The sequence below is a fragment of the Stegostoma tigrinum genome, chromosome 3 (assembly GCF_030684315.1).
Source record: "Stegostoma tigrinum isolate sSteTig4 chromosome 3, sSteTig4.hap1, whole genome shotgun sequence".
Lineage (NCBI taxonomy): Eukaryota > Metazoa > Chordata > Chondrichthyes > Orectolobiformes > Stegostomatidae > Stegostoma > Stegostoma tigrinum.
The window spans coordinates 77,149,103-77,166,345 of NC_081356.1; the positions used below are offsets into that span (position 1 = coordinate 77,149,103).

General features: G+C 40.7%; 2 protein-coding genes across 6 annotated transcripts in view; one reads left to right on the forward strand and one right to left on the reverse strand.

Moving 5' to 3' along the window:
- LOC125450825 (AP-3 complex subunit sigma-1) overlaps window positions 1-1,837 on the reverse strand; it is an 85,788-nt gene extending 83,951 nt beyond the window's left edge. For 3 of the 5 annotated variants that reach the window (XM_048527093.2, XM_048527095.2, XM_048527092.2), the window contains exon 1: window positions 1,611-1,837. In XM_048527093.2, coding sequence (XP_048383050.1) covers window positions 1,611-1,751 — 141 coding nt within the window. In that variant the 5' untranslated portion in view covers window positions 1,752-1,837. Of the gene's footprint in view, window positions 1-981; window positions 1,479-1,610 lie in introns of those variants that run through there. The other 2 variants (XM_048527091.2, XM_048527096.2) reach the window with 2 other exon arrangements.
- On the forward strand, window positions 984-17,031 carry LOC132209491 (uncharacterized). The gene is made up of 3 exons (XM_059644685.1): window positions 984-1,063; window positions 9,349-9,467; window positions 15,491-17,031. Exons 2-3 carry the CDS (start codon window positions 9,362-9,364, stop codon window positions 16,069-16,071), a joined length of 687 nt encoding a protein of 228 aa, XP_059500668.1. The 5' UTR covers window positions 984-1,063; window positions 9,349-9,361; the 3' UTR covers window positions 16,072-17,031.
- The last annotated feature ends 212 nt before the right edge of the window (window positions 17,032-17,243 follow it).

A 17,243-nucleotide genomic window follows, 5' to 3' on the forward strand; every position in this document is an offset into this window, starting at 1 on the left:
TCTCCATCTTCGGTCCGCCTCCCCCTCTCTCCCTATTTATTCCAGTTCCCTCCCCCCATCCCCCTCTCTGATGAAGGGTCTAGGCCCGAAACGTCAGCTTTTGTGCTCCTGAGATGCTGCTTGGCCAGCTGTGTTCATCCAGCCTCACATTTTATTATCTTGGAATCTCCAGCATCTGCAGTTCCCATTATCTCTGTAGTCAAGACAGAGATTGATTGAGTTTTCAATACTAATGACATCAACAGATACCTGGATGATGTGTGAAAAAGATGTTGAGATAGATTATCTGCCATGTTAGAACATGGCAAAGTGGATGCAAGGGGCTAAATGGCTGATTCCTACCCCTAATTAAACTCTTGCCAAAGACTGGAGAATAAAACTAAGTTAACACACCACACCCATCAAGAGGTGATGTTCAATTCACAGTGATCTGCTTTCTAAGCCGGTATATGAAAAAAAACCATGACATTTCTTTTGAGCAGCAGCAAGGGAGTGATCTCTAGCATCCTTGCCAATACCAACAGATTCAAACACACAGTTTTTGAATTATTGCATGACTATTTGAGAGACCTTGTTGTATACAAAGTGGCTGCCAGGTGTTCTTCAGCGCAAGAGATCGTATCAGTTCTGACGATGGTCACTGGACTGGAAAGTTAACTCTGATTTTCTTTACAGATACTGTCAGACCTGCAGAGTTTCCTCCAGTACTTTTTGCTTGTTACAGTCCATACCTCATTGGCTGTAACGCACTTTGCCACTATATAAATGCACTCTGTATTTGCAATAGTAATTAGGGTCTGATAAAACTTTATTTTTGTAGGAATACTAGAACGCTGTACAGTTAGACACATAATGCCTATCGCCTTCCAAGTCTCCGATGATCTCACATCTCAACCTTAACTACTGATGTGCCAATATATCACAGCCCTTTCCCTCAGACGCCCCCCTAATTAGAAAGCATTTATCACAGGATGAACTCACAGGGTAGCCGCTACTGGATTTCAACCGCTCCTGCCTTTCCAACATGTAGTTCGAAAACTTTTGCTTTCGATAAACTCAAAAGGTACTTCGTCCCAATGCGTAAATAACAAATGTTGCTTTAGTTTAGTATTTTTCTTCTTCGCTGAACTTTAAATGTTTGTTTTGTCTGACCTCGTGTGTTAAAACAACGCTTCGTGCAGCCGATGGCTGTATGCTGCAATTTCGCAACCACATAGATCGGGGAGGACAACCTGAAGAACAGCGTTTCGAAAGAAACACCACCTATCTCTGCTTTGGAATATTCAGTACAGCTCATTGAAATAAAGCCTGGTGTAATCTGTACACCAACTTTACAGTTGCCGACGGGCAAATCTTCGAATTCAAAATACGGTGCTCGAGTGCCGGTGGGCGAAGTGGAGCGGTTCTACTATGCGGCTGTGACAGCCCAATGTAGAAGCTCACTTTGAGAGCAAGACTCCGTCTCTGTGATGACGCCAGGTTGCTCCGAGCGCAAGCCCTACTTTGGAATGTGGCCTGGAGCGCGTGCCCGGTTTAGATGTACAGACCGCACGCGGAAGTTGACAGTTTAACGGGCGCTTCGATCCCGGCCCTCTCTCCCTCATACTCACATAGCGCTCATAAAACTTGGAGAGCCGCGGCTTGCCATGGTTGTTAAATATCAGGATGGCTTTAATCATGACGACCGGACAGCCCTCTTCCCGGAGCACCGACTGGCAGTTGAGAATTGAAACGAAATTTCTCCGAAACATGAACGTAAAAACCGAGGTGGGCGGAACCGAACCCGAAGTGAAGCGTCCGTCACAGGAAACTTCCTCCCAGCTGCCAGCCCTTTACACCGTGACGGCAACCACCACCGTTCAGGAAAGTCATTGCGCTATTTCGAAACGCCTATCAAACGGCCTTAGAGATAACTTTAGGAACACCCGATTTAGTTTCTGAGTGGGATTTTCTTTTTTAAAAAAACGTCGTAAATTCAAGACGTTTTAAAATGGGCTTAAGTTAACAAAAAATGTATTAAAGCTTTTCACGCGATTTTTTTGGCAGTGGTGGGTGCTAGACTGCTCGTTTATTAGGGTACTTAATGATTTCACAGTCTTCTGTAGGTATTTTCTATCACATTGAGTAAAACGAATACATACTTTTAACGGTCTTTATTGAACGATTTTATTCCTATCTTCCGTCGGAAGATCAGAGATTTTCAAGAGTCAAGATCAGGATTCCATGTTGAATGACTTCCTTTGGCACAATGACAGGTGCATAAAGGTGCGGGTGGGACGGAAGGCGAAGGTTGACATTTGGAATATGTCCAAACGGATTGACTTTTTTCCTCGTAGAGTCATAGTGTTATACAGCACCGAAACAGACCTTGCAGTCCAACTCATACTCGCCAGTTAGATATCCTTCACATGGTATTCTAAAAGTGACCTTACCAATTTCCTGTTTGTCCGTATCATGAATTCCCAACTCCTGTACTCAGTGCTCTGATGAATAAAAGCTAGTGTGTCAACACCTTCCTCACCATCCTGTCGACCTGCAACTCCACTTTCAAGGAAATATGCATTTGGACCCCAAAGCCTCATTGTTCAGCTTCCTCTGGTCCTACCATTAACTGTGTAAGTCCTGTCCTGGTTTTCCTTACCAAAGTGCAACACTTCTCATTTATCTAAATTAAACTCCTGCCACTCCTTGGCCCATCTAATCAAGGTCCCAATTTACACTGAGATAACCTATTTTACTGAAGAAGGGTCCCGACTGAAATGTCAAGCTTTGCTGCTTGGCCTGCTGTGTTCATCCAGCTCTACGCCGTGTTATCTCTAACCTTCTTTACTGTCCACTTTGCCAACAATTTTAGTGTCATCTGCAACTTTACCAACCATACCTTTCATATTTCACATCCAAGTCATTTATATAAATACCAAAAAGCAATGGATACTATTGCACACTGCTGGTCACAGGTCTCCAGTTTTTTAAAAAAACCTTCTACCACCAGTCTCTCCTACCTTCAAGTCAATTTGTATCCAGTTGGCTAGCTCCACCGAATCCCACGTGATCTAACCTTGCTAAGCAGTCTACCATGTGGAACTTTGTCAAATGCCTTGCTAAAGTCCATGTGGACAAGGTGTACTGCTTTGCCTTTGTAAATCTTCTTTTTCGCCTATTCAACAAACTCAATCAAGGTAGTGAGATACAGTTTTTCACAGACAAAGCCATGTTGACTATCCCTAATCAGCCCTTACCTTTCCATATACATATAAATCCTGTCTCTCAGAATCCCGTCTAAGAACTTACCACTGGCACTAGGCTCACCAATCCATAGTTTCCTGGTGTCTCCTTACTACCTTTCTTAAATAAACCACATTAGCCGCCCATCAGTCATCTGGCACCTCACTTGTGACTATTGATGATACAAATATTTCATCAAGCACCCAGCTTCCCTCAAAGTTCTGGGATACAGCTGATCAGGACTTGGGGTTTATCTGTACCTAGCATTTTAAGACCTCCAGCACCTCCTATGAACACTTTTCAAAACATCACTATTTATTTCCCAAGTTCTCTAGCTTCCATGTCCTTCTCAGCAGTAAATACTGATGTGAAATATTCATTTAGTATCCTATCCATCTCCTGTCGTTCCACACGTATATGGCCTTGTTGATCTTTAAGTGTCCCTATTAGCTCCCCAGTCTTTTGCCCTCAATGCATTTGTAAAATCTCTTTCGATTCTCGTTAACACTATTTGCCAAAGCTCTCTCGTCTCCTTTTTGCCTTTGTGAAATCCCTCTTAAGTACACTCTTACTGCCCCATACTATACCCCAACTGTCTACCTAACATGTACCTCCCTCTTCTTGACAGAACCTCAAGTTTTCTAGACATGCAGAATTCCCTATACCTACCAGCCTTGCCTTTTGCACTAATAGAAACACACTGTCTCTGAATTCGTATTAATTTGTTTTTGAAGGTCTCCCATTTTCCAACTGTATCTTTAGATGTGAACCTATCTCCCCTAATCAACTTCCAAAAGATCCTTCCCAATACTGTTACATTTTGCCTTACTCCAATTTAGAACTTCGACTTTTAGATCAGGTTTATCCTTTTCCATAATTATTTTAAAACTAGTAGAATTATGATCACTTGCTCTAAAGTGCTTCCCCACTGGCACCTCAGTCACTTGCCCTACCTTATTTCCTAAGAGAAGGTCAGTTTTGCTCCCCTAGCTGGTACACCCACGTACTGAATAAGAACGTTTTCTTATACACGCTTAACAAATTTCTTTTCAACCAAGCTCTTAACACTATGGCAGTGCTAGTCTATGTTTGGAAAGTTAAAATTCCCTACCATTACAACCTATTCTTCTTGTATATCTGAGATGTCCTGACATATTTGCTTCTCAATTTCAAACTGATTATTGGGGGCCCTATAGTACAATCCCAATAAGTTGATCATCTCTTTCTCAGTTCCACCCATGTAACTTCACTGGACGTTCTTCCAAGAATGCCTTGCCTAAGTACAACCTAATGTTATCCACAACCAAGAACTCCACTCACCCTCCTGCTTTGCCCCCACTTTCTATCTTCCCTATAATTTCTGTAGTCCAGAACATTAAACTGCCAATCTTGCCTCTCCCTGGGCCACGATTTTCAAATAGATATAATTTCCCAGTCCCACATTCCCAATCATGCCCTAAATGTATCTGCCTTACCTGTCAGGCCTCTTGCTTTGAAATAAATGCAGTTTAATTTATGAGCCTTACTTCATTCTCTGCTGTGCTCTTGCCTGCCTTGACTCTTTAACTTTCCTTATCTACTATACTAGCCTCAAACCTATCTCTTTTCTCGCTATTTCTTTGGGTTCCATATTTTATTTGTGCCAATTTGTTCATACAACCCCGTCCTAAAATACTTCACTGACTTCAACATTGTTAGGGAGCAAAAGTACAAAATTAAGATGACAAGTTGTCCTTAGTTATGTGAACACTGACATACAGACAAACATTTTGTAGTTAGTTTCTGCAAGCTGATCAGATTTCCTTTCAGCTAAATGCATCTGTTGAAGTATAATCAGAAACAAAAACAGAAATTGCTGGAAAAGCTCAGAAGAGTAGATCCAATACCTTGGAAATATCACATCCGCTGAGAGCTCTAAAACATGTACATCAAATTTTTTTCAATCATTTAAGAATATTTAGCTTGGATTTGCTGATGCAATCAGATTCAGCAGCCTCCTTCGATAATGTATTCCCCACAACCGTCAATCCTTGAATGATGTAGTAGTTAAGATTTTCTACAACGCTTAGTTAATTTTCAATACAATTCAAGTAGAGACAACTTTGAGTTAAGGATTGGCTGTGTTACCATTTTAGCTACAGCCATATTGTGGTACTAATGCAAAATTATATGCATACTGCTCTGCTGAATATTTATCAATTTTCTAAGACAGGCAGGAAACTTCTCATATTTTTTGCGGGATCTTATCTAACTTATTACTCTAGTTTATCTTGGTTCTTATAGCAAACAAAGCTCATGTTTTAAATCTTCAAATCTTTAATAATGTCCATCCTGGCCTTGAGGCTTACTTCAGTAAATAGCTGTGAGCCCAAGTAAACAAATAGACAGCCCTGATAATAAAATGTGAGGCTGGGTGAACATAGCAGGCCCAGCAGCATCTCAGGAGCACAGATGCTGCTGGGCCTGCTGTGTTCATCCAGCCTCACATTTTATTATCTTGGATTCTCCAGCATCTGCAGTTCCCATTATCACAAATAGACAGCCCTGTTTGATAACTGTGGAGGCTAATCAGCTTGTGCCTCTTTCTGAGACAAAAAACAAACTGCAGATGCTGGAATCCAAGGCAGACAAATAGGAGGCTGGAAGAACACAGCAAGCCAGGACAGCAGAAGGGTAATTACTTAAAGTTTTGACTCCTCCTTTCCTCCAGATGCTGCCTGGCTTGCTGTGTTCTTCCAGCCTCCTGTTTGTCTACCTGTGCCTGTATCTGAACCTACTTCACTTGCAAATGTAGTATAACAAAATGTTTTGAAATTCAATTTAATTTGAAATTAATTTATGAAACAAATAATAATATAATGTATCATGTGGCAATGATATAACAGTCATATGCAGCCACATGGCCCTCTTTAGTGGTCTTGTTATAAATTCATTACTAAAATGGTAACAACCAGGTAAGGAGGAATTGAATGGCTCTCTTGTTTGTATCGCCTTGCTTGACTGTAAAGGTGTTTTTAAAAACTGCTATTTTAAACTGCTGAACTAATGTTTGTAATTAACTGTATGTGCCAGTGGTAAGGATTAGTCAGACAGGTTCCTTTGGGTTTTTGACAAATATTGAGTCAAGTTATTGTACTGGAAATGACCCATGGTAAAATCATTAAAGGGTTAACACATTTCCAAAATGCAATGCAACTCTCAAAATCCATGCACTCAATTATAGATGAAGGAGTCATGGCAAAGGAGCAGCACAGATGAAGTGTAAAGTAGGCAAATTTGACTAAATATGAAATAAAAGCATGTCATAGCTTATAGCTGGTATCCTGGTCCCTCTGATATTCATAAGCCACTGAGTTGATGTTTCAAAATATGGGTGGGTATTCTTTGTTCTTCAGCAGATGCTGCAGTAGACATTTAGACGTTTTTCCTGAGGAATTCTCTGTGTGCTGGCAGAGATATAGACTGAGATCAAGTTGCAGCAAACTCTAAGGTTAGTTGTTATATTGAAGGGGGAAGGAGATAGAGCAGCTTTTTGTCCCTTCTGCCATTGCATTCTATTTCAGACCAAGTCCAAATTCATGCACAAAGCTTATTTGGTTACATGATTCCTCTCTAACTGCCATTAAAGATTTACGAATCCATGCTATATTTCAAACGACAGCTTTAGTTCACATCTGCACATCGTATTCGCTGATTGTCCTCTTGTATACTTTTTGTCTCCATTTTGACACAAACTGTTAATACCTGTGCAGGAGTGTATTGTTTCTGGTGAACTTCCTAGAGCTTGTGACTCTGTGGAATGAAATGTAGCTTATAGTAATGCAAATTACAGGCTATTTGAATCCGTTCAGAGTCCGTTTGTTTCAGTGAAATTCCTTTCTTTTAAAAAGGAAGTCCAAAATGTGAATCCAACTAATGAAGTATAAAAATTAATGTTTGATGCAGTAACTCTTCACAACTAAATGCAGTGAAATGTTAGAATTTACCCCAAAAAAGATTTCAAAGAATGTCATAATTCCTTTTCAGTTAGAAATTGATGGAATCTTGTGCAACTGTCAGGAGCAAAAAGCAACATCAGTTGGGAGGTGGTGGTGGTGGGAACCTAATTGTGCACAAGGCCAAGAATCAGGTTCTCGGTGGTGGGATGAAAGTTCGTAATTAGGTTCTTAGACATTATAAGTGCAATGGATATCTTGACTACTGGCCTGAGGAATTCCTTTTGCAAATGTGTCCTGCATTCTCAATAAAAAAGTTAGCTTTTCACAGTTAAGTTCTTTCCAAAATCAATTCCCTGAGAGGGAGGAAAATATGCCTTCTAAAACCAGCTGTACAGAAGAAGTATGTAGTAGGCAACTTAGGTTAACTGATGGCCTTTGGAATAGTTTGTCCTCATTGACAAGTATTTCATGCATATGGTATGATTCAGATTAAACATTAGCAGTTTAGATTGTATGGTGCACAAAGCTGTTAAGGGCTCTTGTGACACAGTAATAGTGTCCCTACCTCTAGGCAAAAGACCTCGATTCAAGTCCTGCCTGTTCCAGAGATATGTGATAACATCTATGAACAGGTTGATAAGAAAATATCTGTGAAGATGACAAAGGGAGGAAGCAGATGTTTAATAGGCAACATTCAAGGACGCTGACTAAATGGGAAGAGGAAGGAGGAGGAAGGGAGGCAGGGCGATTGGGAAAGGGGAGCTAGCTGTCCAGCAGAGAGTGGAAAACCAGAATGATTAGCTACAGGATAATAAAATGTGAGGCTGGATGAACACAGTAGGCCAAGCAGCATCTCAGGAGCACAAAAGCTGATGTTTCGGGCCTAGACCCTTCATCAGATAGGGGGATGGGGTGAGGGTTCTGGAATAAATAGGGAGAGAGAGGGAGGCGGACCAAAGATGGAGAGAAAAGAAGATAGGTGGAGAGAGTATAGGTGGGGAGGTAGGGAGGGGATAGGTCAGTCCAGGGAAGATGGACAGGTCAAGGAGGTGGGATGAGGTTAGTAGGTAGATGGGGGTGCGGCTTGGGGTGGGAGGAAGGGATGGGTGAGAGGAAGAACAGGTTAGGGAGGCAGAGACAGGTTGGACTGGTTTTGGGATGCAGTGGGTGGGGGGGGAAGAGCTGGGCTGGTTGTGTGGTGCAGTGGGGGGAGGGGACGAACTGGGCTGGTTTAGGGATGCGGTGGGGGAATGGGAGATTTTGAAACTGGTGAAGTCCACATTGATACCATTAGGCTGCAGGGTTCCCAGGCGGAATATGAGTTGCTGTTCCTGCAACCTTCGGGTGGCATCATTGTGGCACTGCAGGAGGCCCATGATGGACATGTCATCTAAAGAATGGGAGGGGAGTAGAAATGGTTTGTGACTGGGAGGTGCAGTTCGCAACAAACAACTGCATGGGCCTCCTGCAGTGCCATAATGATGCCACCCGAAGGTTGCAGGAACAGCAAGTCATATTCCGCCTGGGAACCCTGCAGCCTAATGGTATCAATGTGGACTTCACCAGTTTCAAAATCTCCCATTCCCCCACCGCATCCCTAAACCAGCCCAGTTCGTCCCCTCCCCCCACTGCACCACACAACCAGCCCAGCTCTTCCCCTCTACCCACGGCATCCCAAAACCAGTCCAACCTGTCTCTGCCTCCCTAACCTGTTCTTCCTCTCACCCATCCCTTCCTCCCACCCCAAGCCGCACCCCCATCTACCTACTAACCTCATCCCACCTCCTTGACCTGTCCGTCTTCCCTGGACTGACCTATCCCCTCCCTACCTCCCCACTTATACTCTCTCCACCTATCTTCTTTACTCTCCATCTTCGGTCCGCCTCCCCCTCTCTCCCTATTTATTCCAGAACCCTTACCCCATCCCCCTCTCTGATGAAGGGTCTAGGCCCTAAACGTCAGCTTTTGTGCTCCTGAGATGCTGCTTGGCCTGCTGTGTTCATCCAGCCTCACATTTTATTATCTTGAATTCTCCAGCATCTGCAGTTCCCATTATCTCTGATTAGCTACAGGAGTTCACTGTGATAGCTCGAGCAATGCTGCTGGCTTGAAGGAATGAATGCCAGTCTGGGTTTCCTTTAAATTTGGCACCAGGACTTTGACACAACTTTTTTTTTCTGAGTAGGGTCCAGACCCAAATGGTCAGTTTTCCTGCTCCTGTGATGCTGCCTGGCCTACTGTGTTCATCCAGCTCCACACCTTGTTATCTCAGACTCCAGCATCTGCAGTTACTACTACCTCTGAGTGAGTTTCAACATTTAATAGATGTTCGGAACAAGTTACTTAAAATGTCTTTTGAAAGAAACAACATAAGTGATTACCTACTACCTTAGATTGAATTCAATTTGTAGTGTATTTTGTACAAAATAATATTCTCTTGTTTCCAAAGCCTAATTTTGCACAAATGTTACACTCTGAACATAATTCACGTCATTGCCTGTATCTTTTAAAATATTTGCAATTAGAATTGAGACTATTAGGAAAAGAAAAAACAGTTCCACAAATTTGTAGTCTACAAGAAAATGTAAGTAGAATTTATTTAGTTTGCAAAACAATTGAACAAAATCTCAAAATGTCACAAAATACAAATGTATTTTGACATATTTGTTCCCCTGTATATATCAATGGTTCTGATAACATCTTGTGTATCATATAAGCAGCTGCTTGACCAGTTGAACAGCATTCTTGTGGATACCTTCCAATTAATGACTGAATTGCGCATTTGTTAAAATGTCTTTTAAAGGACTGAAGCTCATAATGTTAGCACATCAAGGAAGTGGCAATGAAATTTATCATAATTTGCTTTAGGGAGTGATACATGCATTAGAAGTGATGATGATTTAAGTTAACTCACAAACATGTTGACTCAAAAAATAACCTTAACATCTTGGTATGATCTGGTTAATTAAAGCATGTGACAATGACCCAAAACTAGTGAACTTCACATGGAATTGAATGTCTTATTCACACTAATATCCCCACTAATGTGGGAAACCATTGACATTGACCTTTATTTAATTGATTATTCATTACCATTGTAATTAAGGATATATTCCTTATGAGTCTGATTGAAATTAAATTGCCACAAGTCTACTAATTACTAAAATACAGATGTTAGAATGTTGTTGCAAGGAATCAGAAACAGAAAATGCTAGAAATAGCAAATCAGTCTACATCTGTGAAGAGTTAATCAAAATTATGTTTCTGGTTAATGATGTTTTGTCTGTGTTAACGAAAGGTTACAAATTTTGAAGGTTAATTCTATTTCCCCTTTAAGAGATGCAGCCTGACCTGAGTATTTCCATCTTTTTCAGTTTTTTTCCACAATTCAGTCCATCCATTATGTATTAATTCTAAAAATGCTTGCGCATCACCAATCGGCATGAAGGGGTGGAAAATGTTGTATGATATAGTGCTGTGTAAGTTTACCAGCTATCAATTTTCTGTTTTAACTTTCCCTCAGCTGTTTTACAAGTGCTGCACTTCAGGGAATAGCTTCTCAGTTTCAGATCTAATATTAAATTTCTAATTGTAGAGCAATGCTCTATTGAATGTAATCAAGAAATTCCATTGACTGGTCTTTAACCCTATATACCAATTCTACAGCTGATTTCAACTTTTAAAAAAAACATAAAACTATTTTATGAAGGAAATGCTTTGTAACTTACATTCCAAAAGCACATAGCACCATGGCACAGGGAGCCACTAAGTGGGTGGTGGAGAAAAGAGAAGTATCATTGTAATTAGCGATAGTATACTGAGCGGAATAGACTCTGTTCTATGTAGCCAGGATCGAGAGTCCTGAAGGCTGTATTATTTGCCGAGTGCCTGACTTCAGGATATCTTGGCTGGGCTGGAGAGGGAGATGGAACTGGGGGAGAAAGATCCAATTATTTGTGGTCATGTAGGTACCAGTGACATAAGTAGCATGAGGAAAGAGGTTCTGCTGAAGGAATATGAGCAGTAAGAGGCTAAATTAAAAAGCAGCACCAAGAAGGAGGTAATCTCCGGAGTACTATCTGAGGCATGAGCTAATTGGCACAGGCTGAACAAGATTAAAGAGATAAACATGTTGCTCAAAATGGGTGTGTGAGAGATAAGTTTGAATTCATAGGTCATTGGTACCAGTACTGGAGAATAAGGGAGTTGCTCTCATGGGACAGACTCCACCTGAATCCTGCTAGGACAAGAGTCTTGACATAAATCATATAACTACAGCTGTAGATAGGGGTTTGAACTAAATAATTTATGGGGGGGAGGGGTTTAATTACATAGACAATTAGAAAATTGTAAATTAAAGGAGAAGGTAGGATTGCAGGAAAGTGATGGGGCTGATTGTTACTAGAAAACAAAAGGATGGGAAAGAACATATGAATGGGCACATCAGACCAAAGAAGCATAAAAATATAAGAACATTTTGTAGTAGAACAAAGTTTAAAAACTTTGTGTCTTAATGCATGAAGCATTCAGAATAAGAGAGACAAACCGATGATGCAAGTTGATATAAATGATGAGATCTCATAGGCAATACAGAAAAATGGTTACAAGGAGATAAAACCTGGGTACATAGCATTCAGGGATATTTGACCTTTTGGAAAGGATGGATGGAAAAGGTGATGAGGTAGCACTGTTAAGAAGAGATGAAATGAGGACAGTTGTGAGAGATTATCTTGGCTTGGAAGATGCAGCGTCCATTCAGGCAGAAATAAATAACAGTAATGGAAAGAAAACATCGGTAGGAGTAGCGTACTGTACAGACTCGTCCCAGACAGTAGCCACTCTGTAGACAATAGATCAACGAATAGGAACATGTGAAAAGAATGGAGAATTTTTATGGGTCACTTTAATCTTGTTGATTGGATTAATCAAATTGGAATTGGAAAGAGTAGCTACAACAATAAATCATATAGTACATTAGGGATAGCTTCTTAGAGAAACGTATCATGGAGACAGAGAGTAGGCTATTTTGGATCTGTCAAGTGGTAATGAGACAAGTTTAATAAATGATCCCCAAGTAAAAGATCTCCTAGGAAGTAGTGATTTGTAACATGATAATATTTAATTTTCAGTTCGACAGTGAGAAGCTTAGGTTAGAAGCAATTGTGTTTAACTTGAAGATATGTTAGCAAGAATGACAGTAAACAAGAAGTTGCAGACGTTTCGAGGAGGTAATTCTTGACTCTCAGCAGAGGAAAAACTCTAAGAGGGATAAACTAACCATGGCTAACCAAGGAAATAAAGGAGACCAAGTTGAAACAAAAAGCATGTAAGGAGTTATACAAAAGTTAGTGATAGCCCTAAAGACTAGAATAAATTTAGAATCCAGCAAAGAAAAATTTGAAAAGATAGTAAGGACAGAGAAAATAAACTCTGAAGGTAATAAACGGTTCGGGACTGGACCCAAACTCCACCCCTCTGGGTCATCTGATGAGCTCTGTTAAAGGGGCAAGAGGTCAATAAATCACTAGAATCTGATCAAATGTATCCCAGGTCAATGTGGGAAGCTAGGGAAGAAATCGCAAGGCCCCAGGTAGGGTTATTTGTATCATCAGCAGCTACAAGCTGAGATGTCAGAAGACTGGAAGGTGGCAAATGTTGTGCCATCGTTTAAGAAAGGCTGCAAGGAGAAAACAGGGAATTACTGACTGGTAAGGCTGACGTCAGTGATCAGTAAGTTGTCAGAAGGGATTCTGAGACACAGGATCTAAATGCATTTGGAAAGGCATGGACTGATTAGGGATAGTCAGCATAGTTTTGTGTGTGGGAAATCATCTCTCTCAAACATGATTGCATCTTTTGAAGAGGTAACCAAGAGGGTAGATGAAGGCAGAGCAGTAGACATTATCTTCATTGTCTTTAGCAAGGACTTCGACAAGGTAATACATGGGAGACTGGTTAGTAAGGTTGGATCACATGGGATCGAGGAAGAGCTAGCCAATTGGATACAAAATTGGCTAGACAATAGGAGATAGAAGTTGGTGGTGGAACATTGTTGTTCAAACTGGAGGCCTGTGACCAATGATATGTTGCAAAGATTGGTATTGGGTCCACTGTTTTCTGACATTAATATGAACAATTTGGATGAGAATGTAAGACACCCGCAACTACATTCATAACAATCGGAAAAAAGCCCACAGCGTTGGAGGTAGTATATTAACATGTTTAGAGAATTGGCTATTGAGCAGGAAACTGCTCCTGGCATTAAGGTGTTCTTTGACAGGTTGGCAGCCTGTGATTAGTGGGTTTCCACAGCAGAGTGAGACTGCAACTGTTTACAATATATATTAATGGCTTGGTGGAAGGAAAATAAAATGCTCTTGCCAATATAGGCAGATTGTGAGAGGAATGCAAACAATTTCAAGAGATATTGGCAGGTTAGGCAAGTGAGCAAGAAGTTAAGAAATGGACTATAATGTGGGAAAAATGAGGGGTTATTCATTTTCAAAAGGAGAATGAAAGAGCAAAGTTTTATTTGACAACAACAACAAAAACAGAATTTGCTGGAAAAGCTCAGCAGGTCTGGCAGCATCTGTGAAGAAAACATCAGAGTTAACATTTTGGGTCTGGTGACCCTTCCTCAGAATGTTAACTCTGATTTTTTTTTCTTCACAGATGCTGCCAGACCGGCTGAGCTTTTCCAGCAACTTCTGTTTTTGTTTCTAATTTACAGCATCGCCACTTCTTTTGGTTTTTTAAGTTTTATTTAAATTGGGAAAAGCTGTAATACAAATGGACTTGGGGGTACTTGTGCATGAAATGTAGAAAACTAGCATACAGTTACAGCAGATAATCAGAAAGGCTAATGGAATCATAGGATCCCTACAGTGTGGAAACAGGCCTTCCGGCCCAACAAGTCCACATCAAACCTCAGAGCATCCCACCCAGACCTGTCCCCCAGTACCCCATCTAATCTACACATCCCCAAACACTCTCTAGACAATTTAGTATGACCAATCCACCTAACCTGCACATCTTTGGACTGTAGGAGGAAACCAGAGCAGCTAGAGGAAACCCATGCAGACACGGGGAGAATGTGGAAACTCCACACAGACAATTGCCCGAGGCCGGAATCAAACCCAGGTCCCTGGCACTGAGACAGCAGTCCTAACCACTGAGCCATCATGCTGTGCCAATTCTGTTTACCTGTATTTCATGGGGGATGAAATATAAGAGTAGGAAAGTCTTATCATACCTATATATGATGCTGATAAGATCACATCTGGAGTATTGTCAGCAGTTTTGATCCCCTTATTTAAGAAAAGATATATTTCATTGGAGTTCAGAGCAGGTTCACTAGATTGATTCCCAGTATGGAGGGATTGTCTTATGAGCAAAGGCTGCACATTTTGGGATTCTACTAATCAGAATCTAGAAGAATGAGAGGTGACCTCATGAGACATATAGGATTTATAAGGGGTTTGACAAGGTAAATGCTGAGAGGAACTTTCCTTTCATAGGAGAGTCTAGGACCAGAGGGCATATTCTCAGTATAAAAGGTGCCAATTTAAAACTGAGATGAGGAGGAATTTCTTCTCTGAGGGTTGAGAATCTTTGGAACTCATTGCCACAGAGAACTGTAAGGGCGGAGTGCTTGTGTATATTTATGGCTGAGATGGGTAGATAGTTGATCAATATGGGAATCAAGGTTGTGGGGAAAGGACATGAAAGTGAATGTGAAGAATCAACCCAGCAATGATTCTAATGGCATGGCAGGCTAGTGGGCCCAAATTTCCTATTCCTGTTCCTATTTCTTATGTTCTTATGATGTCATCATATTGGCTGACCCTAATGCAGTCTCCAAACTGAACGCTTTCAGAACCATTACCTTCTACAGCATATTCCCCCAAGCTTTTTCCTACTGTTACATATGTACATTCACACAAAGTTACAAATACCACACTGAAAATCCTCATTTAAAAATTATAGAGACTTATTATCTTTTTCTAGGTTCTTGAGGAATTAAGAATGAGACTGTAAGCTTATAATACTTATGAATATTTATTTTAAGAATAAATTCTGGGTTACACTGTAGTCACAAACGATATCATAAAGTACTTGGCCAATCAAATGTAGTTACGACATAACAATTCTTCTTTAAATTTAAGTACAGACTTCAGATCCATGAAAGAAATGAATATTCAAACAAATATCAAGAAAATTATATTCATAGTACAGTATAATTTCTGAGTAGGATGAAACACCTTTCTCTGGATATGTTTTCTTTTAAAGCTTTTAATTCTGTATAATATTATTGTTTCTATTCAAAGGAGGAGAGCACGCCCCCATCTACATCAATGGAACGGAGGTTGAGAGAGTGAACAGCATCAAATTTGTTGACCTGTTCTGGACTTCGCACGTAAATGTGACAGTCAAGAAGGCACAGCAACACCTCTTCTTCCTCAGGTGGCTCAGGAAATTTGGCATGTCCATAACATCCCTCATCAACTTCTACAGATGCACCATTGAAAGCATACTGTCTGGGTGCAAAACAGCCTGGTATGGCAACTGTTCTGCCCAGAACTGTAAGAAACTACAGAAGGTGGTGTGCACAGCCCAGACCATCATGGAAGCCAACCTTCCATCCGCGTACTCTATTTACATGGCTCACTGTCACGGAAAGGCAGCCAACATCATCAAAGACCCATTGCACCCTGGTAATGACCTCCCACAACCTCTTCTGTCAGGCAGAAGATTCAGAAGCCTGAACGCACACCAGAAGGTTAAGGAACAGCTTCTTTCTGGCCATTTTCAGACTGTTGAATGGACTTTAGCCTCAAATCATGTAACCTGCAATGTAATCTGTATGCCTCTAAGTCTTTTTGATCTGTACATCCTTTGCTTGCTGTGATCTGCCTGTACCGCACATAAACAAAGCTTTTCAATGTATTTTGGTACACGTGACTATAAAATCAATCAATATTCATGCTGTATGTATGTTACAGTTGTTAAAGTTCTCCCTAAGTTTGAAGTCAAAATGGGGTTCTCCTGCCTTCACAGAAAATGGGTGATTTCCTGCTTTTCACAGCCAAAATTCACAACAGCCTTTCCATGACTTCCCTAAATGGAAAGTTGTATTTTCTGTCTTAATAAACTCTTGTTGACAGACCTGCAACAATGGATCTCTTGCTCTTTCTTTGACCGCAAACATTTTCTCCCTTTTTCTGTTATACTATGGATGTATACTTTAGCTTTTAGATTAATAATTTTATTCCATTAAATTACCTCATGATGCTCCTTGTGCTGCAAGTATACAGTATTTTGATGGACCTTGACTTCCCTACCACAGCCTTGTCTCCTCATGTTTGTTCAATATGGCAGCAATGCTCTTGTAAGTACTCTTTATTTCAAAATTCTAGCCTCTTCTTTGCACTGTTAATTTAAAGTTACCCTCCTTATGCAACAAGGATTTTAAAACTTACATCACAGCACGACAGTATGTTTGTTTCCTGGCCAAAACTTTATCAGGATCACTCCTACTCATCTTCACTCCCCGATGGAATCTATATCTGCTGGAATTTACTCGTTTTAATCTCCTTTTAGCCTGCACTGCTGCTTCTGTGTTCCTTACAAGTTCTGAAATTAGCTTTCTCCTTTGTTGGTATTTCCAAAAGTTGCTGCTGACTGCTTGATTGTTCAACAGCTTGCAACCGCTGATTGATTGTGTGAGTAATTCTTAAAGCAGTGAAGTCATTAAAGCTCTAAATTCACTTGGTCTTCTGCAAATTTCTTGGTCAAATGTATTTATTACTTCAGTACCTTGTGGTCCTAAACAATACTGTCCACCACTGGAACCGTTGACTATTTGTGGGTAAAACGGTGCTCCCTCCATTTCTTTCCTTGACTGGTTCTAAGGATAGGTTTGGGGAAGGCAATGGCCTAGCGATATTATTGCTGCACTGTTATTCTAGAGACCCAGATAATGCTCTGGGGACCTGGGTTCAAATCCTGCTACAGCAGATGGTGGAATTTGAATTCAATAAAAAAAAATCTGTAAGAGTCTAGCAACAACCATGAACACAT